The following is a 22,297-nucleotide window of genomic DNA, read 5'->3' as shown; positions in this document are numbered from 1 at the left end:
TGTTTCAGATGAAAGTAAATTATGTATTTAATTTACAAATCAATTTCATTGAATCATTAAATAAAATAGCCTTCACATGCTAATCTAGCTTGTTGTAACAAAAATGCATGTCTTGTCAAATACCACAGTAACAGTTCTGGGAGTGTCAGATCGGCTAACTTTGTACAAATAAAATATCTTAATGACAGTAATGTATTCACAGTCGATGGCAAAACACGTCAGAACACCCAAATGTAATCAAAGCTGCCGAAGTCAGTTTGCAAACTGAAACAATCCCACTTCCTACATAAATGGAAATATTTACAGGACTGTGCGAGCACCTTTAAATGTAATTCCATGTCATAAAGAACAAGTCAGTGGAAAGTTCACATTGAAATAACAGGTTTAAGACAGAATTCTTATGTCCATTCTCTATCCTGGTGAATCATAGAAAACAGTTCATTAAAATTACAATAACTATGTTTTAGGTTGTTTTCATAATTTGCATAAAACAATAATAAATCTAGGCATCATAAAAACAGGCAGGTTAAAGGTATTCTTGATTCTAATCACAATCTATTCGTTTAGTCTCACAACTTCACCGTTGATATTTACGTCTACCTACTAGTTATTAAAAGTATGGCATACATATCCAGACTAGTGTTTCCTTGCAATTAGACACTCGTTCTGTAACATAAACAAAAATAAAAATCCTCTTATGTGGTCCTGAGGGTTCAAGGCCAGTGACATATTATCTCGTGGAAGGATAAGGAGGGGCAAAGCAAAGGGTTCAATGTCTATGTTTGAAAATCTCTAACTGTTTGCTTCACTGCCAGCCCAACTGGGGGTGTAGTCCTGGTTGGAGAGGGAAAGGGTTTCCGGGGCCCGGAGGGTAGCTTGGAAAGCTGTTGGACTGAGGAGGGAAATTCTCCAATGCAGATGTTGGATGAGCCTAAAATAAATAAGACAGTAGGATTGTTTTTAGCCTGCCGAGCTGACAGAAGATTCTTGATCACAAAATATTGGTTTTAATGGAGCTACCTGAAGCAGAGCAGATGGCATCGCTGGGTCGTGGAGGCTGCTGAGTGCAGCAGCTGAAGCAGAGGGAGTGAAGCCTGGTACTGTGGGGAAAGACAGCAAGCCAGGGAATCCACTACCTCCTGGAGGCTGAAGTCCACCAGTCAAACTGGAACACACAGAGTTATGATTACATGGTGGCAAAAGCATGCAACTTTTCAAGAAGTACAGCTGATATCGATATCCGATATAAATGCTGCTGTCATGGCCAGGATTGGATATTGACAAATATAAATGCCAAACAAATACAATATGCCCAACCCCATCTCCCTTCTACTTTTAGAAGAAAAAATAATAATAATAATATCCAATGCAAAACAAGCCAGGCAGTAGAAAGGTGTCTGAGTTGGATCCTTATGGCATGGACTAAACAGGTCCCCATGATGAGAATCCTAACCACATCCAAAAACATGTGCATTTCTATACCTCGTATTGGGACTAAAGGCCATGGTCAATTAAAACAAAAAAAAACTTTGAGATCATTTTTAGGCTATGGTGTTAAAGGGAATAGTTGTAACAGCAGACTTTATTTGAGAAGTATTTATTTTCTATGTAAATAAATTACAGTAAAAAACATACAGCAAGCTCTTAAGTTTTAAAAATTGTTAATAAAATATTGTCAAATGGACAGCACTAGCTCCATCCAGGCTAAACCTTTTTAGTTTGAACCAGAGTGTGTTGAATTTGCAGAGATCACAAGATATAATGAAGATGAAGAGGATCAAATGGAGGGGGAGGGGAGAGTTGGCTGAAGAAGCTGGTGTTTGTGCAGCTGCTGCTTGTAGATGCTAATCCAGATGGAAAGCTATGCTACCATTTCTCTGGTTTGTAACTGAGGCAGTAGGCATTGGGATCAAAACATTTTCTCCAAGATATCAGAACCATGTAATATAACAACTTTAAGATATTTTACCGGCATTTTAAACAGTTTATTATCTTGCAATTAGATTTTAATTTCAACTTAGTTTCTGCTAGCTCAAGCTAATATAGTAAATAAAAGATCACAATTGTTTGTTTTAACAGATATCTCATGTATAATGGCTCAGGAAAACTAACAGCATCATCAATCCAGCAAGCATTGCACAGGTGAAAAAACTAGACCTCCATGGTTGACAAAGGATGTATAATTTATTGTGAGTTTTTACATATCGCAAACAGACATTTTTAAATGTTTAAATTAAAAGGAAAGTTACAAAATGTCCATCTAGTCGTGGATCGCTTTAAAAATTGTTCAACTGGTATTATGGGGTCCATATTTTGGCAAAAAATATATCCGTTAAATAAATATTCCACACAATGGAATGGATCAGGTAATTTAAGTAATGCGTCTGATCCTACCATCTGAATGTCATGGATGAAGATAAGATAAGATCAGGCAACGTGTCTCTAGTCTAGTCTGTGATGATATGAACCTTGTTTTCATGAATCTGTTGTTGAGCGATCGTCTCAAACCAGTTGCTTTTTCACTGAAGTCAACAAGGTAGTTTTTGTTCACATAATTACAACTCATTTGGATAATTTCTCTATTTTCTATAAAGTAATTAGCAGTTTCTGGCACACAGACCAGTCCAGCCATCGCCTACCACCAACCAAGTCACGGCCCCAGTCAATTCAGTGCCTTCTCTCTGAAGGTAACTTCGATCAAATAGAAAGTAACTGTCCATATATGCTTGAATGCATAGTTTCTGGATTAAATTTTTTTCTTAACAAAAAAAAGAAGAAAAAAAAAGAAGAAGAAGAACCACATTTCAGTATGTCATCCGAAATATCTGTTTGTATGTATCTTAATAACTTAGCATTTTAAGTTTATTAACACCTGTGCAAAACATTTTCTTATTGTTACATAATATGCCATTTAGGCAGTATGTTTCTCTGCACACCTGGTTTCTGCTGTTGTTTAAATATCGTTAAAAAATTACAAATGGATAGTAATCTGTAAGTTATATATATATATATATATATATATATATATATATATATATATATATATATATATATATATATATATATATATACATATATATATATTTTCATCATTGTTGTTATTTTTAATAGTAATAGCAGTACCAGTGGTACTAGTCCTATTTTTTCCTTATTAAGTTGGTTGATAATAATTGTTGGCTTCTATTTACTCTTTCCCGAGTGACATACCTTCTTTTCCAGAGCATGAAATTGCATCAAAAGGTTTGGCTTGTTGTTCCTTGACTTGTTCAGTGACAAGATAACAGCAAATATAACTGTGAGTAATCACTCTGCAGGGCTAAAAAAAAAAACACTAAAAAAAGGACTTTGCACTGTAAAGAATAAGCTTATGTCTCATCATGGAAAAAGACCGCTGATTTACAAACTGATTTTTTTTTTCAGTTTACAGGCAAATGGAAATCAACGTCACATATTACAGCCAATTGTGTGGTTATTCCACTCGCTATTTACTATGCTGTTTTACTGCAAGACGATCAAATGTTAAATATTACAGCCTTTTAAAGTCTAATTTCTTAATTTTTGTCAAAAGGAAATTAATAAAGTGCTATATATTTCATTCCAGTTTGAATGTGATTATTCGGTTTATATGTCATAATATATGTATTATACATTTTCATAGATGTAAGTAGAGACTGTCTGCATGATGAAAACCAAATATATAAAATGAAGTAACTGATTCCAACCAATTTCAGGTCAATATTTTTTTATAACAATGACATTTATCTGTGCAGTGACTTACCATTCATAAGTCAATATGATACTCCAGCCAGCTCACTGGTAGCAGCAGTACATCGGAGAAGACCAAGGCTGCAGCTTTGAATTCTTTTTATATAATAGTATTTGTGTGCAAATCTCAATTTGCCAATTTTGAAATTAACTGTGTTGTTTTGTGAAAAATGTCCTATTTTAGACATTTTCAGCAGCTAAACAAAGAACCATCTACTTCAGTAAATAGTTGTAATAAATTGCAAACAAACTATAATCTCAAAACTAGCACCCTTTAATTATATTTTTAGGTTTAACTGAGTAAAAGCATTTAGCATTGATATCAATTCTTTTTTTTTATGCCTCTCGGAAAAGATGAATTCTTTCCATACAATTTGTAGACCTAATCAGCATTTCCTACTTTAGGAATCACTGCCTTAAACCCAGATCTTAGGCCTAGGCTGTGTTTTACAGATATTACTGTCTTTCCTGTGACACTATATTGATCTTTGCCTTTCTCCTTGCTTTAGCTTAGCTTTAATATAAGAAAAGAAGCTACAGTTTAATGGCCTAACCATCAAAATTTCAGGGAAAAATTTTTATTTGCACCCTGATTTATTAGGAAATACAGAAGTGGAAGGTGCAGATACATGCCGTGACACTTAACTTTTTTCTTTATCAATAGCTAGGCTGTCTCAAATGTACATATTTTAATACTTTATAAGCTAAATAGCTCTAATGGAATACAAAGTTTAAAAAACAGAGTCTACAATTAAAATTCTTTTTTTATTTCTAATACAAAAGCAGCTGCTTTAGGACTCAGTACAGCTGAAAAAAAATCGAAGTGAAATCACAACTCATTTCAATAGTCTGTTAAAAACCAGGTTACAATTACGTAACTATGTCAACTGGTGAATGATACATTGACCTATATAAATATCTATATTAGGGCTGAAAGATAAGGAGAAGAATAATTGACAAATAATAAAATCTACTAAATACTGCGTTCAAGCAGTCGTTTATGATTGTGATTTTTACAGCTTTTTTTTTTCCAGTAGTCGAACAGACTTCCCAACATCTAAGAAAGACGGTAAAACATTTTGATCACTTTTTTTTTTATCCTAAAATATATTGTCTTTACAACATCCACTAATATCACATATGCCTGTAGCCCAAAACCCTAATTTACAAAGACATAAGGATAAAAATGGCCAGACGACATATTATCATAAAATAATTTCAAAAATGCAGACACATTTTGTTGAATGATGAACTAGTTCATGGAGGAGTTGTTAACTTAGGCTGGATTACTTGACAGGGGAATAACAAAAATACATTTTTAATTTTAAGCAATCAGTTAAACTGAACTTAGAACCAATTCTTTGTATAAGTGGTAAACTGGTGTCACAGTCACCATTTTCCTCCAGTGTATTTCCCATTTGTGTTGCTTGGAAACGAGAACAGTTTGACGAGCCACATGTGCACCAGCTAAATGCAGCGCGTGGTAACAGGTGATGGACGGGAAGTGCTGCGGTACTTTGCTTTGCTATGTAAGCCAAAGAAAATAATCCTAAATTCAGTATTTTCACGTTCTACTCAATGAATAGGTTTAAAAATTCTACATTTTTATGGTGCAGCTTAATGATAAGTGGACCATGCATTGCCTAGCAGCCCATTTTGTTCTCTAAGCGAAAAATGAAGTACTACGGGCAAATATCCTCAGGACGCAGTCCTAGACAAGTATCCAATCGTCCCTGGTCTTAAATTTTGTGCCATATTTTATCTGACTTATGTCATTGTCAGGACTCCCACTACACACCCACAGACAGCTCCCATTATTCAAGAGTTTAATAACACAGAGACACCTGGTGTACATGCATACACCACAATTACATTTCGTTGTGTGCATATGAGAAAAATCAAAAGTTCACGTACCCTGGCTGGAAATTGGAGCTGAAAGCAGAAGCAAACCCAGGTAAGACTGGTGAAGAAGAGGGAACCCCTACTGCGGCTGCCTGCAGTGGGGCCACAGATGCTACTGAGGATTTAGCTGCTCCAGGTAATCCCATAAAGGAAGGTAACACAGGGCTCCTGGTTCCAGCCCCCCCTGATACAGCAAGTCCAGTAAAGTTGGAGGGGTTAGGCCCAGGGGAAAGGCCTGGGAATATAGAGGGGGTAGATGTGAGGCCTAGAGCGAAAGGTGAAGCTGCAGTAGGAGCAGCAACAGGGGCTAAGCCCTGGTAGATAGAAGATGGTGGATGGTTGGGGGAGGGAGGTACAGATGAAGGGATGGTGGCAGAGGGAAGAGAAGAAGATGACAGGGCCGGAAAAGGTGACAGACCTGGATAATGAGCCGGAGCTGGGCTGGATGACATTGCTTGAAGGCCAGTGATAGCAACCGCACTAGGGAGAGACACCTGAGGAGAACCTGAGGGGTGTGAAAGGCCCAAAGAACGAGCAAGAGCGGCCTGAGCAGAGCCAGGTGTCACCAGTGGGCTGATCGACGGTGTACCAGAACGAGATGTACCCTTAAAGGCTGAGGGTACAGGGCTGCTACTGCCACTGTTGTTCCCTCCAGGTTGCCTGTTGAGGGTTCCAGCCAAAACACCCTGAGCTTGGGCCTGAACTGAGTGACTAGGGGAGGGTTTAGGACTGGGTACAGGGGTGGAACAGTTTGGAACACCCGGAGTGGAAGATCTAGGAGTCTGAGGTGAAGGTGTATAGCTTCTAATCACTGAACCAGATGGGTTACCTGGGTGCACACCAGAGAAGCTGGTTCCTGACTGCTGGTCACCAGACTGGGAATAAGCTCTTTGTTGAGCTGATCCTATGGAGTTGGACTGTAACTGCGGGTCCTGGCCACTACGAGAAGAAGCTGGGGTGCCTGGTCGAGAAAGGCCATGGAAAGGGGAAGAAGGAAAACCTCCACTGCCAGGAACAGGAGTTCCACAAGGGGTTCCTGAGGGGGTGTGGGCTTTAATGACAGACGACGGTGTAGGTGTGACATGACCACTGGGGGTCTGTGGTCCGGCTTTGATAACAGAGGGAGATGGAGCTGGGGAAGGAGAGGGGGCATTCAGGTTGTGGGAGGGAACCATGCCAGGGAAAACTGGTGTAATGGGGGTGGTTGGAGGAGGTGGCTGAGCAGGTGAAGCCTGGGGTGGGGCAGGGGTAGAAGGAGTGGATCCATGAGGAATGAGAAGGGGCCCGCTGTTGACTCCAGGTGTGGTGTTCTGGGGATTCCCAGGTTTGGTGTAACCTGGAAGTAAGTAAAGTAGATTATAGGCTGTCAAAAATGATATAATTAAAACCACTATAACAATATGATTATCAATTTTGTGGTTACATTTTTAAATCCAGAATATTTATAATTCAATTCAATTCAATTCAGTTTATTTATATAGCGCCAAATTCACAACACATGTCATCTCAAGGCACTTTACAGTTCAACCAGATCATACAGTCAAATTGATACAAAGTTTTCTATCTAAGGAAAACCAGTTGATTGCATTGACTCATTGACTCAAATACAATCCCCCACACTAAGCATGCTTGTAGCGACAGTGGAGAGGAAAAACTCCCTTTTAACAGGAAGAAACCTCCAGCAGAACCAGGCTCAGTGTGAGCGGCCATCTGCCGAGGCCGACTGGGGTTCAAGGAGACAACAGACTAAAAAAGCCAAACCATTTGCGAAGAAGAGAAAAAAGAAAGGAGAAATAGCCAGGAAGCATTCCTACATGCAGCCTTTTAAATAATAGTAAGTTTTAAAAGGTGTCCCCTTCTTACCTTTGGGGAAATGTCTGCATTATGGCTTCTGGCTGGTTCAGCTCAAATTTATTTTAATCAGTTCATAACCGTTCTGATTTCAACTGCTCGTCAGTTTAACCAAGCTGGAAAATTTTTGTTCCAAGAGATTTCCCCAAAGTGATTAACTGATGTACAACTACATTTACAAAAAAGTTGGAATGTGTTTTAAGATGGAAATAAAGGCAAAGTTTTTATTAGAATTGGATATATTTTTCAGATGTTACTGAGGGGTGGGATCTTCAAAAAGAGCCATCAAATGAACAACTGTTACGTTCTAACTCACTAAATGAGCTTAACTAACTAGTTATCGAATGCAAGTTTTTATTTGACAATGAAAGAAAATCACAAACTTAAACAGATAAAAAAAATTTAGAAGTTCCTGTTATAGATTCTAAAAAGTAAACATACGGTATACGTTTTTTTCTAATCAGGCATTTCGCTCATAGCCTGGAGGGGGTAGGCACCGGCCCAACCGCGACCATGACGAAATAAGCCTGAGAAGTTCATGGATGGTTCATCCAAATTTTTACTTTTAGTTTTTTTTTCCTTTTGCATTTTACTAAACAGTCCAACTTTTTTGAAAACCCAGCTGTAGCTCCAAAAAAGAAAAAAAAAGAAACTGCAATAAGAAAAGAAAAAAAAGACTACCCCAAGCAATGCAAGTTCAATACAAGCGCAGTGGATAATTTTAGAGTGAAAAAGAGAGGGCTGAATTTTGAATCTATTTTCACTTTAAGAATCTTGAACAAACATATATATATATACATATATATATATATATATATACACACACATATACATACACACAACTATGTTTGTTGACCTGTTTTAATAGTTATTTTTATATATAACATATAAGGTCATTTAAAATGAACCTATTTGTTATCAGGAACCCTCTTTACCTTAAACACAAACCATTTATCTAGTTGGGCTTTACTATGTCTATATTTATAAAATCAAGAAACAACATGAGGTGGGCTTTGCATTTATAAGTGTTTAAAGGGTCATTTAATATCTTTTTGACATCTGAATAATCCTTTTTTGGATTCACTTCAAAATATTTAATACTCAGACTCTTCAAATCAGGACAATATCATCCTTTAACGAATCTAGATTCTTCAAATGAGTTTTTCATTAATAATATGTTTATTTTGTTCAAAAACAACAGTATAAGTGTCAACGCTATAGAACCTCAGCTAAACCCAATTTTAGTAATTTGCTGTAAAGCTCGACAATTAACAGCCAGTAAAACGTAACAAAGTTTGAAAGTTTCTTTCATCACTTTGACAGTTATCAAATTGGATGATCAGGACTATATTATCCATCATTGATGTTTCAAGATATTTTGTAGAGAAGAAAGACTTTAATATCAAAATGTGAACTAAATTTGTGAATGCATAACAAAGTTAAATTTTCTGGTCATTAGTGTACTCCAACAGGAACTAAAATCAGTCAGCTGACAAACTGCAGAAGCACAGGAGAGCAGCATGCCAGCAAGTTAAGCTGCAAGCTTCAGAGAGAGTCTAAGCCCATCTTGCCTCAAAGGAATCATACCTGCTAGTTTGTGAGAAGAGCGGTAGGGGGGAGGGGGCACGTTGGCTGTTATGACCCCTCCCACAGAAACAAGGCCTGCATTGTTGTACGCACCTGAGTGGCAGTTGCAAATATTAAAGATGTCCATAATACACATACAACACCAACTTACAACACAAACTACCAAATAGACCAGAATCTTCATCTGATAAAAAAAAAAAAAAACACTGTGATGACAATCAGTTTCAAAATGTCTGATAGGTTGTATGTCGAGGTGGGTAGTAACTGGTTACATTTACTAAATTACATTTACTTAAGTAAAGTAATGAAAAAATAAGTAAATATTTTAAATGTTTTGCAGTATAGTACTTATAACTGTTACTTGAGTAAAATCCTTGTAAAATATGTTAATTACCTGAGCACCATTTCTGGCTTATTTTTCTACAGTAAGGGTTGGCTTACACTCTACGATATCATTGCTGCACTCAGGTACAGCTCAACCATACGACAAAACCACAGGGTTCACAATATCTGTTCTTATGCTGCGCTCACAACAAAAGCGTCCAAAACGCTTAAACGGCTAAATTTGGACACTGGGTCAATGCTGGATCAAACTGTGGTCAAGTTGCTTTGACGCTTCAGCGTTCTGGTTGTTGATCTGCTCTGTTCTGCAGCTACAAGCTACAGAGCAACTATTATTTATTTACTTTGAAGAATTGGAATACAGTTTTGCCATTTTTTTAAGTGAGTGATTCCACCTCCAGACATCCTCTGTGCATTCAGTTCATCAGGATTATGATACTACTAAAATAGTTTTCGTCTGCAGGTTGTACCATTTTTAGTAATTTAGGTATTTATAAACTGTTTCGCCATAATTCATAGAAAATATTTTAGTGCAGCAACTTAACGATCCATTCCTCTGGCTTTTTTTTTTTAAACCTTTGGAGTTTACCTCCTTGATATTTATTTATTTTTCATAAAGAGAAGTGAAAACAGCTTGTAGGTAGTGTCTTATTTCCCAAAGAACTCCTGAATCAGCTTTTCTGATTAGTTGAAGACATTGTGTCCAGCAGCAAAAGTTACATTTTTGGAACACCAGTGTGGAACACTCAGATGCTCTTATACCAGAACGCTCGTATGCGCCGCTCCCAATGCTCTGATGAGCTGCTGGACCTCTCGACAACGTCCCACAAAGAGTTTGCATGTAAATCAGACGCTTTGAGACTGAAAACACACCCGGTCTGATAGCACTGTTAACTGTACGGCCCAATGCTCTGATGCAACCTGACTTGTTGCACTGTACGTCCAAAACTATGGTCCTGGTTGAATAATTTTATCTGGAATAAATGTCAGAGGAGTTCCCTTGTATGCACAGTGCAAGATGTGGAGGTAAATTTGGTGTTAGCTCTGCTTCAACAGCAGGAAACGCTCATGATCACCTGACCACTGATTTCAAACATGTTTTGATTTTTATCTAATCATACGATTCCTGATCAAGAGGTGGTGATTTTAGGCTAATTGTCCCTTACCCCCTTATACTACATGATGCAGGATGAAGCTAAAATTTGGCTTGATCCAAAAACATTCCAGCACGACCTGAAAATTGTCCCAAAAGGGCAAAACTTTTACTGTGCATTCCCGCCCTCACTAGAGCCAATCAGAAATCTTTAAGTCCTTGAGTTATATGGAGAACAGGTGGCAAACAGGTGATGTTGTCAATAGAGGTTCTTTATCCTGTTCTTGTATATATACATTATTTACTGAAAGGAATGGTTTTATAAGTTCAATGTTGAAAATAATGATTTGGACATTTTTCTTCAGCACTATTATTTTTTTATCATCTGATTTATTTGTATTTCCTATTTATTTTAGGTTTCACAATTCTAGAATTTGCCTGTAAAAGCTGTCTGATTGTGTAATTTCTAAACATCCAATCAGTATTATGATCCTACAAGTACTCAATACTTGAGTTGCCTTTTTTACCAAATACTTTTTACCCTTACTCAAGTCATTTTTCACTTTTACTTGAGTAGAAATTTTTGAAGTTGTGTTTCTCTTACTTTGGTACAATTTGGGGTTTTCTACCCACCTCTGGTTGAGGGTAGTTCTCATGGTAGGGAACAATGAAACTACCTTGAAAAGTAAATAAGTGTAGTTTGCTTTGACGTTTCTTACTTGGGGCGATGGTGGCATGAGGCCGGCAGGGCGGTATGGGGTAAGGAACAGGTCTATGAGGGTTGTAAGTCGAGGGAAACTAGAAAGAAACAAAAAACAAACAAGTGAAACATCAAACCAGAAACCTAAAACAGTAGAATATCTAACAGGTAGATACACAATTTTTCTAGTTCATTCCTGTAATCAAAGTTGTTTGAGCATAACAAGTAGCTCAAAATGGAACAAAGTATTGAACTGCCAGATGATAAACTTGAGCACATTATGGTACCAAACTGTCATTAGAAAAAGTTGCACGGTATCAAACTACAGAAGGAAACTGGCAGACCCAAAGCCATATTTGAATTGCAGGACAAGTTGGGTCACAGGTGGCACCAAGGATCACAGCTTCAAGCACAGCATAACAGTAGTCGTAGCGAGTAAGTTTTAGTGCTAACTGTGATGAATTGAAGCAAGAAAGTCACTGCTGAAGTGCCAGAGCATTGATGCGTTCACACCGAATGCAAAACATCTGCCTGTTTCGTGTGCTTTTACTTTGATGACATTCTGCCAGAAATCCACCCGGCTGGCAAAAGTAATTCGCACAGTGGGTGAATTTGCATTGCAGGTAAAAGACCCTACTGCATCATCCACTCTGCTGGATGAGGGTTTTTATGACAAGCATATAAACAAAAGTTCAGAATTTGGGAATGTTATGTTGCATACTTTGCAGGGGCAGTGGTTCTCTCACTTTGCTGAATTTGACAAAAACTCTCCATTTTCCTCACAGGGCTTTTGAGTCACCCGCTACATGGAGATAACATGTTGTTCTATCCAGCTGCCAAATTTACACTAGTTGTGAACACACCTTAAGACAAGCTTGACTGGATAATAAAACACTTCCCTTGAAAAAATGAATAGAATTAGAAGAATTTTTATGGACCGCTAAATTAAAATTAGAAATCTTTGGCTCATCACAGAATATTTGCATACTGTTCAGAAGGCAAAAGGATGATTTCACAGGGTGTCACATCAGCAGTCAAAAATGGAGGAGGGAGCGTGTGGTCTGGTGCTACTTTGCTGAATCCAACAAAAATATTTAACATAGCTTTCTGCGGTACCATGCAATACTCTCAGGTAGGCACCTCGTCAGACGGAGTTACTTAAATAAGACAATAACCCAAACATAAGTCCAAGCAATGCCAAAACTGCCTCAGTGATAAAAAGAACAAGATGGTAGCCTTGAAAATTTGGAGTGGCCAACACGGTCTGCAGACTTATAACCATTTTAAGCTTGTTTGGGATACTTGGACCAAAGAGTTAAAACAAAGAAAACTGCAAATATCCCACATTTATGGGAACTTTTGCAACGGATTTGGAAGAACTTTGTAAAAGAAATGTTATTTCTACAGTAGAAAAAAAGACAGTAAGTGTTCAGCTTTTATATCGGCAAAAGATGGCAACTTTGAAAAAAAAAAAAGGACTTCATTATTGCTGATTTGTACTATAGTTTAATTTCAGAGTGCAATAACACACAAAACTGTCATATTCTGACAAATATATATTTTTTTCATTACCAATTCAATACTCACAGGTTTGAATGGTCCAATAATCCTGGAAGCAATTCCTTTCCCCTCAATGCTGGTGGAGCTGTCTTTTTTTTTCTCACCCTCTTTTTTTATTGGAATAATTCCCTGTAGTTAATAGCACAGGTTATTTTAGGAGTCATTCTTTAAAATGAAAAGAAAAAAAAATCAACATCTCAGCCTCACAAGGTTACTCATTTGATTGATCTATTATGTCTGCAATTTATATTGCCTTGTGTAAAAAGAAAAAGAACATACAGTTCTGTCAGCAGATGGTAACAGAGATTCTGTCACTTAACTCGCACGTAAGTAGAGAATAATTTAGTTGAGATAGTAACTAAATCTTTCTTGTACTTACAGGAAAAGTTCCAGTGATCAAGCTGGGTCTGCCTTTAGGATATGGATTTCCAGGGATCATTCCACATGAGGAGATCATAGCTACTGGAGCCTTGCAGCCGACCTTACAAACCTAACCAGACAATTTTTAAGAATGAATCGATGAATTTCTTTCAATTGTTAGATAAATAGTTGCTTAACTCATTCATCTCACAAATGCTAACGCTTTTATCAATAAAAATAATATTTATTAAAGAATAAGTGGCCTTGAATTTTAGTTTCTTTTGAGTGCAGACCTGGTCTAATATTCTGCGAGCACGCTTCTTCTCAGACAAGTGCGTTCTGAACAGATCCTCAACCGGCCGATAATTCTGAGCATCTGAAATATTCCTGTATGGAAATGGACGTACAGTTTAATACCCCATAAATCAACTGAAAACAAAGAGGATTTAAAGACTAGATTAGACCGTAGGATTGCATTTTATAATGTACTCACAGAGCAATTGATTCCAAGACAACAAGTCTGTCCTTTGTGAAGGTAAAGCAGTTCAGGATGTTGGCAACTTTGGTTGTAGGGATCGCAACCATTTTCTAAAGGCAAAAAAGAGGAGCAGATGAATGATCAAGACTCCATTTTTTTTACGTGTTTTTAAGAGATAGCCTGTATCTCTGGTGAAGAAAGGCAGCCACTTTAGAGGGATTACTGTGATTAGTGAACCTTTAGCAACTTTGGTGTAATTTTTGTCTATGCTAAAATTAAGTTTCAGGCAGCTTACATGCTCCAGTGCTTTTACTGCTTTGATCTGAGGTTCTGCCCATGAGAAGTACTTCAGGATTTCCACTACCTGCATGTGAAAAAATACAATTTTAACACAGTAAAAGATGGAAAAACTCCATATTTGACAACAACTGACATGAGATTGATAGATTACCTGCTCACTGGAAAAATATCCATGGACCTGCTCTATAGCTCTGACCCGCTGGTCTGTCAGGACGCACTGAAACAGAAGATTAAGCGTAAACAAAACTGCAGAGGACGAATTAGACATTTGAAATCAGAAAGAAATGTAATACCTTTCTTATCTCATCCAAGACTATGTCAAAAGATTTCTTATCCATATTGTATTTTTTATACACACGGTGCCTCCTGCCGATAGTTGATTACAAACTGGCGTTAACAGTCAATGTGATGTTTAAATTATACAAATAAGGTCAGTTAAAATGAAAAGCATCCGTATCTGAATACGTTCAAAATAGTTTTTTTTTCCCCCTCTTGGCTTCTGGTAATAATTCATTTATCGGCGAATCCGAGTTTTAATATATTGTATGTATGCAGCACAATATTTGATAACCGCATGGCTAAAATACCCATTTAGCAATCAGCTCTTAGATAGTGAACAATGACTACCAAACAGCAGAGTTGTCTGCAGGGCACAACCAGCTCAGGCTGCAGCTAACAACAGGCTAGCGTGCTACAGTTATCCCCATCGAGACCACGACGCGAAGAAAACGTGCTTATAGATATAAAACATGTATTGGAAGAGTCAAGGAGATAACGCTTGTTCAAGCAGTCTGCAAATAAAATTAAAATTGGTAAAAGAAGCTTTAAAACAATATTTAAATCAAACTAATACGTGGAAGAAAATACACAAGTTTAGCTAGCTGCTACTGACAGCTGGCGGCTAACGTCAACAACGAAAGGACCCCCGTTAGAGCGCCTGATCGGAAACAAATATCCATAAAGTAATATGACATTAAACAACAATAAATTAAAATATTAACCTCTAGGGTGTTTAATTTGTAGTTATTTCATTTTACCTTGGTTACATTTGAATTTTAAATTTTGTGTAATGTCAGTGATTCTCGGCAGGAGATTTTTAAACAGCCCACAGGAAGTAATTACAGAAACAACTGTTTGTAGCAATAGTTATTTTGTGTTTGTCTTGTCAAAAGTTGAAATGGACCGTTTTTCGTGGTCAAATGGGCTTTTGGAAATAAACGAAACTTTAGTGATACAGCAAAGAGGTGTCAGACTATATGACGGTGATGATAAGGTACAGTTTTCTCATTAGTAAGCCTTTTTTCCGCTTTTGGTTACCAGAACATGGCAGCAAAATTGTAAATAGAATTTCTGTTGCATTAGATTTTAGAGCATCCCAGCATTGGGTATTTATTACGTGTTTATAAATGTTGTGTAAAACTGTTGTTATATTGCAGCATTGCTTCCTTGTTTTATAACCAGGCAAAGTTGAATGTCGGAGCTGCCTTGTTGAGTACCCATCGATTGATCTGGAGGGATGCAAATAATCATGTGAGGCAACTTCTACAATTCAAAAACATTAAATAAATATATTTTTACATCTAATTTTACTTTAATCGCTTAGTCAATTGTGTGCTGTAAATCAGCAGTTCACACTTACAAAGATTTTACCATATAAAGGATTCTCCCTTTCTTGATTTAACATTTAACCTGATTGTTTTGCAACAGATAATGCTGGAAGGTATTATTTGTGCTTGCTGTAATATGACTTGTTTATTTCTTTTCCAATTTGGCAGGACTGCTGCATGGCCATGCCCTTGTCTCAGATTATTTTCTTTGAGGAACAGGCTGCTGGAATAGGAAAGAGGTAAACTGATCAGATTACAAAAAAAAAAGATCAAGTATAATAAAAACAGTCATCGAAAACATCTTGACAATATTTGTTAGCATTTTCAGTTTCTTTGTCTTGATTTTATTTTCCCTCTTTTCCAATTATTTACTAATCAGTCACTTAAAGTTTATGTAGATATAGCTGATACTATCAGATTGAAATTAAACAGGACACGTGTCAAGCTTTGTTTTTGTGAAACTATTTCCATTGTCAAAGAGGTGCACGATAAATTGTCACAATCTTCATCTCAGTGTCAGTATGTGAATCATGTGAGCCATGCTTTTAAACTCTGCATCCTGATATATACTTTTACCCAGATGGTGCACCTTCTTTGTCTTCTATGCTTGCATTAAATTAAGATTCTAATGCCTTAGATGCCTAAGCTGGAATATTATGATGATAAAAAAGAAAAATATTCCAGAAAATGTGATTAGTCACAACTAATTTTGGTAATTATCCTATTGCTGTGCTTAAGGCTCAAACCTCAGTTTTTCTCTATTGGAAAAAACAGCCTTTTTTTATTTTATAGTGCAAAAATAGTCATCCATCTGCATCCATCACCAGCCAACAAGGAACCAGGTCCATACCAGAACAGCAAGTACTCCTTCATCAAGCTGTCTTTCAAAGAACATGGGCAGATTGAGGTAGTCCCACATATAAACCCTTACAGTTTTCAAGCCCTTTATCTGTAAATGTTTGTGTTCTCATCTATCTTCATTTTACATTATCGATTACCTGGAACTGACATTGTACTTTTTAAATGCAGTTTTACAGGAGACTGTCAGAAGAGATGACCCAAAAAAGATGGGAGAATACCGCAGTTTCACAGCCTATCCCAACAGGAACTGGACCTCAGGTTAGAAATAAATAATATTAATATTATTTCACAGACTCTGCAAGATCAGAGGATTCACATTGAAAGGTTACTGTTGTACTGGAGGTTTAAGAATTTTAAGATGTAGAGTTTTGATTTAAAAATGTTAATCCACTGGGTGGCAGTGTTCTTCACTTTTTTTTCCTATTAGATAAAAATCATTGTTATTCTCTTAAATAAATTGAACTAAGTTAGATTAGACCCTATCCAGTAAAAATATAAAAAACAAATATATATATTTTTTTCTCAATAGGTTTTTTAACTACTGGCAGTTTTTTCTGCTGTTCTCTTTTGTTGTTCCACAGTCATGGTTACACCATTTGAATTTGTTTTTTAACTATGTTTGTTTTCCTTTTCTTTGTGGTCATGTAGGCAGGAAGGACACGCGCAGTGGGCATTGTTGGCATTGAAAGAAAAATAGAGGAGAAGAGGAAAGAAACAGACAAGAACATTTCAGAGGTAATTTCTGGGGAAAAAGACAGAGGGCAAAGTTTTCATTGTAATTCTGTTCAAATGTCTCAGAAGACAGAAATGGTATCTGCACCTTTTTATGTATGATGTCAAATAATATATAGAAGATATTAAATGAAGGCATTTATATAAAAGAACAGTTTTTATTTAGAATTTAACCAACATTACTATTTTATAAACCAGTAAATATTGGAGTGTGATTTAAAATATTTTGAATACTATTTTAGATCATGGACATTTTAAGCTTTACCAACCTTTTGGTGTTTGTCTTTAGGCCTTTGAGGATCTCAGTAAGCTGATGGTGAAGGTAAAGAAAGATTTCATTTGATTTCCCTGCCAATTTATGCCAAAAATAAAATACAAGTACCTTGCTAAAGTATTCATACCCCTTGAGTGTTCCAACCCTCAATGACTGGTATTGGCAATTACTTTTAATCTATACTAAGCTATTTTGAGGTAATTGTGTAGATCCAGGTTTTTCTGCAATAAAATAAAGATTACTTTCTGTGCCATGAAAGAAAAACCTCTGACTGATGTTAATTAGTTAATTCTCAAATTTACACTTAATACTAACTAGATTACTTCTGTAAGCCTGAATTTTATTAAGGAGAATACAAAAGAATAGAATAGAATAGAATTCAACTTTATTGTCATTACATTGTCAAGTGCAAAGCAACAAAATTCACTGTCTGCATTTAAACCATCCATTTGGGGAGCAGTGGGGTGCCATTTGCGGCGCCTGGGGAGCAATGTGAGGTTTAGGGTTTTGCTTTGAAACCCAGAGTGGAGGCTGTGGGGATCAAACCGGGTACTTGCAACCTTCTCAGTATCAGTATCAGGGGGTTTATTTGAAAAAGCGAACATTCTTTATCTTTTGCTTTACAGGTAAACCTACTTCTTGTTGTTCACAATCAAATAATATTCCACTGATATACATAATATTTTTATGTCCCAAAAATGTTAAGAATAAGACGGATAGGAATACTGTTTTTGTTATTTAGTTATAAGTTAAATTTTTATGTATAGAAAGACATTATAACAGAAAGAGATTTGCTGAATTAGTCTCCAACTTGCAGGCTAAAGAAATGGTGGAACTGTCCAGATCTATTGCCAACAAGATCAAAGACAAACAGGGGGATATAACAGAAGATGAGGTAAGAATACCACCAATAAATATTAAAACCTGCTTTAAAAGCTAAAGGTTTTACCTTTAGGCTTCAAGTTTCGGATGGGTGAGATCTTATATTTCGGATAATTAACTCATTAATGCTTACGGATTAGCAATAATTTTAATTTAAGCTTTGTTCCTTTTCATAGACGATTCGCTTTAAATCTTACCTCCTCAGCATGGGCATTGCTAACCCTGTTACTAGGGAAACACATGGATCGGGTACACATTATCATATGCAGTTGGCTAAACAGCTAGGTGGTATGCTACAGGCTCCTCTTGAGGTAGGTGTCTCACCTGTCTGCTATCATCAAACGAATAAACCAAATTTCGGTACCATGTTTTTCATTTTCCTCTTGCGTGTAACTTTTCTACCCCTTCCTTGCTGTCTTTCAGGAGCGAGGAGGTATGATGGCTCTTACAGAGGTGTATTGTCTCGTCAATCGTGCCAGAGGGTTGGAGGTGATGCTCACATGTTGATCCTTTCTGCTGACTTTTCTCTGCAAGTGTGACAACTTAGTGATTTTCTTTTTTTTTCTCGTTTTTTTCCCCCTTTAGCTTTTATCTCCTGAAGATTTATTAAACGCATGCAAAATGTTTGAGTCCTTGAAACTCCCCCTGAGGTGAGTTTGAGGTTGTATTGCATTGTTTAAATTATCTGTATGCATTACATTCCTTCAGTTGTAGAGCGGGTTAAGTGCTCAGTGCTTAGGACGAGGCTGACCAGGCTCTTCCTGCCTGGCTTCCTGTTGTGCGAAGGGCTGTCCAGGCTTCCGCAGCTGTCATTTCCTGTTACTTCCTGGGGTTTTTGGAAAAACATTGGTCAAGTTTTCCCATGTTGGTCTGCATTACTGGTCTTAGTAAACCTTTATTAATTACTAAGAAAAAAAGGATAATTTCTTTTATTGTTTTTTTTTTTCTTTACCAAAAAACTTTATTTATTTTATATTGGTTTAATCTGACATTGGATCACAAAATAGTCCAAGGGGGAAAAAAATGGATTTCAAAATCTGTATGCACTTAAAAACCTGACAAGTCAACCTGTTGCCTTCAGAATTATATTTAATTTCACTGTTACCTTATTTATTTTATTTAAGTATCCATCTATCAGTTTTTACTCCACAACTTTAACATTTGACAAAAAAGTGAAAAACCCACATACAAAATGGCGTGATTTAAAATGCGTCTGAGGAAGAAGGAAATCTGTTACCTGGCCAACAAATGCTGTGTAATTCTGTCTGTGAAGGCTATACAGCACAATAATTTTAATCTGTTATAGCTGTATTTTTACATCATATATTGATTTTACTGCTATGGCCTACAAGGTTACACATAGATGTATTTTTCATTCAAATGCCCTTTTTTTTCTTTTGTGAAGTGATGGGTGAAATCTAAACTGCAGTTTTGACTACATGCATGTTTTTTGCAGTTTTGCCTCAGAGTTTCCTGTGTCATTTGTTTTTATCATGTGGTATCCATGCATGACCCATTTGCTCACTGTCTTTTCTCTTGTTTTTTTTTTCCATGCATCGTGGTTATTGTGTAGGCTGCGTGTGTTTGACAGCGGTGTGATGGTGGTCCAGTTGCAGTCTCACAGTGAGGAGGAAATGATAGCCTCTGCTTTGGACAATGTAAGCCTAATCTTTAACAAGCATAACACCATAATATGGTCTCCTATAATATGTTCTGCTAACTGCGCTGAAGATTTCATATATTTAGCTTTTCTTTGTGTTTTTTGTATTCAATCCCAGGTGACAGAAAAAGGCTCCCTCACAGCAGAGGAGTTTGCTAAGCTCTTAGGTCTTTCTGTTCTTCTGTCTAAGGAGCGGTGAGTTAAAATTCAATTCAGTTTATTTATATAGCGCCAATTCATTCAATCTCATTTTAAGGCACTCTGCAGAGATAAGCTCCACTGTCGCTACAAGCATGCTTGTAGCGACTGTGGGGAGGAAAAACTCCCTTTTAACAGGAAGAGACCCAAACTACCAACCAGCTCCCATGTTACAGGATTAATGTGAGCACATAGAGTTAGTCACAGTCAGAGAAACAGGACTACACTGAAAAACTGGCCAAACTCCAGCATCCAGAAACAAAGGTGTTGATGGCAGCAGCACAGCTGATATTTCTCTCCAGGATGGTGTCACAGTCAAACAAGAACAGACCAAATGAAGCTACAATTATGAGAAAAAGCAGAGAGAGTATAAAGTTAGAGATTGAGCTAACAAATTCTGTAGATTGGGAGAATAGAGATAGAAAGCTATCTTAATTTCTGTCTTATTTCTGACAGGTGATTGTCATTTTGATTGACTTTGTTGCTTCTATTATACTAATTTGCTCCTCTTGATGTTTGTTCTGTTTCCTTTTCGTTCTCAGGTTGTTGCTTGCAGAGAAGATGGGCCACCTTTGTAGGGATGACTCTGTTGAAGGGTTAAGATTTTACCCTAACTGTTTTTGATCTACTAAAACATTAGGGTATCTCTCTCCACAGTAATGGGAAACATAAATACATGTTGATACTAAAGTCGGCCTGGTGATGACATTTGGTTGTTATTTTCTATATTTTGATAATCTAAGCATTGGGGCAAGTTCTCTAAAATTATTGCAAATGAGGAAAATATATTCTACATTACTCTACTTGGTAAGAGGCTCATTGAGGTGTAATGCAAAGTGGGGTTGGTGACATTTACTTACAGCTCTGTCTGCTCATTTGATGTATGTTTTCCTTTTTCCTGGTGATCCAGGCCTATTTAAAGCTTGCACGGTGTTAGGAAATGCCCACAGGCTCTAGTATTTGGATCCTTTGTTTCAAAGTAAACAAAGAATTTCTACAATACATGCAAACTGGGTTGCAAACTTTTTCTGTTTTCTTTAGTGTTGAGGAATTTGCAAACATGTCTACATGTGCAGCATTTCAGCAAATCATGTTAATTCAAATGATTTTGCAATTTTTTTGGTTTTTCTCTGTCTGTCAAAATGATGTAAACTTGTTTTATGATTTTATTTTTTTTTGTGTACCGTGGGGCCAAAATTAAATAAAATGGTTATAAAGTTTCCCATCAATCTGCGTCGTCTCCTTTTGGTCCCAGTTCCAAATATTTGACCTCCATCTTAGAAATGTTTTGTTGTATTTAACTCCTGTAACTGAACACAAATCAAAGCAGAAGCTGCATATTCTGCAAAAAAATAACTGCTGAGCAGAGATCGGAAGTAATGAAGTACAAATACTTTGTTACTGTACTCAAGTAGATTTTTCTGATATTTTTACTTTACTTTACTACTTATTTTTATGGCGACTTTTTACTTCTACTCTTTACATTTTTACACAAATATCTGTACTTTCTACTCCTTGCATTTTAAAAAATTGGCTCGTTACTTTAGTTTTGAATTATTTCAATGGAGTTACCATTATTATTTTTCACGTCATCAGTACCAAATTCAATCTAATTGGATGGGAATCTACGCACCACTACAAGATGAATCGACAGATTCGGCGGTATTCATTGGCGGCAAATCATTGCAGCTTGGTGGCGGTGGCGTTAGCATAGTAGTATGGACGACGAGATGATTGAAAATGAACACAACGGAGATCTAGTCCTATTGGCAGACATCCATTTAAAATGTAGGCAACGGCATGAAAAATGTGGTTTCTACTTTTACTTTTATACTTTAAGTAAATTTACAAGCCTGTACTTTGTTACTTTTACTTGAGTAAAGAAGTTTAATCAGTACTTCCACTTTTACCAGAGCATTTTTTAACACAAGTATCTGTACTTTTACTCAAGTACGGAAAGTGAGTACTTTTGCCATCTCTGCTGCTGAGACACTAATCCTTATGTAAAATCTAAGCATTTATCCATATGCACCAGTCCTCAGCAACACCTTTGATTTTTGTCTTTGATCCGTGCAGAGCTTTTGAAACTCAGAATCAAATCATCCTCTGTCCCCAATGTGAACCGAGCTGCCCAGTAAACTGTTT

At 36.8% G+C, this 22,297-nt stretch overlaps 2 protein-coding genes across 6 annotated transcripts; one reads left to right on the top strand and one right to left on the bottom strand.

The window, feature by feature from the left end:
- Nucleotides 1-412: 412 nt before the first annotated feature.
- Nucleotides 413-14,850, bottom strand: proser1 (proline and serine rich 1). Of its 5 annotated transcripts, XM_038273962.1 has the most exons (13): nucleotides 14,232-14,850; nucleotides 14,090-14,155; nucleotides 13,934-14,002; nucleotides 13,654-13,748; nucleotides 13,454-13,547; nucleotides 13,180-13,290; nucleotides 12,828-12,929; nucleotides 11,260-11,338; nucleotides 9,106-9,198; nucleotides 6,086-7,003; nucleotides 5,680-5,902; nucleotides 1,021-1,165; nucleotides 413-931 (listed from the first exon to the last, which is right to left on the bottom strand). In XM_038273962.1, exons 1-13 carry the CDS (start codon nucleotides 14,274-14,276, stop codon nucleotides 806-808), a joined length of 2,166 nt encoding a protein of 721 aa, XP_038129890.1. In that variant the 5' UTR covers nucleotides 14,277-14,850; the 3' UTR covers nucleotides 413-805. The 5 variants fall into 5 exon arrangements, with proteins under 5 accessions (XP_038129890.1, XP_038129888.1, XP_038129892.1 ...); XM_038273960.1 differs by having other exon boundaries at nucleotides 5,680-7,003; XM_038273964.1 differs by having other exon boundaries at nucleotides 5,680-7,003; nucleotides 13,934-13,998.
- A 265-nt stretch (nucleotides 14,851-15,115) lies between these two features.
- vps36 (vacuolar protein sorting 36 homolog) lies at nucleotides 15,116-21,381 on the top strand. The gene is made up of 14 exons (XM_038274040.1): nucleotides 15,116-15,211; nucleotides 15,400-15,468; nucleotides 15,714-15,784; nucleotides 16,338-16,452; nucleotides 16,575-16,664; nucleotides 17,055-17,141; nucleotides 17,428-17,460; nucleotides 18,230-18,307; nucleotides 18,471-18,605; nucleotides 18,718-18,783; nucleotides 18,880-18,944; nucleotides 19,868-19,952; nucleotides 20,073-20,149; nucleotides 20,695-21,381. Exons 1-14 carry the CDS (start codon nucleotides 15,116-15,118, stop codon nucleotides 20,774-20,776), a joined length of 1,149 nt encoding a protein of 382 aa, XP_038129968.1. The 3' UTR covers nucleotides 20,777-21,381.
- Nucleotides 21,382-22,297: the final 916 nt, after the last annotated feature.

This window comes from Cyprinodon tularosa, unplaced genomic scaffold (genome assembly GCF_016077235.1).
Source record: "Cyprinodon tularosa strain WSP-4 unplaced genomic scaffold, ASM1607723v1 ctg9, whole genome shotgun sequence".
Taxonomy (NCBI): domain Eukaryota; kingdom Metazoa; phylum Chordata; class Actinopteri; order Cyprinodontiformes; family Cyprinodontidae; genus Cyprinodon; species Cyprinodon tularosa.
This window is presented reverse-complemented; position numbering and strand designations above follow the sequence as displayed.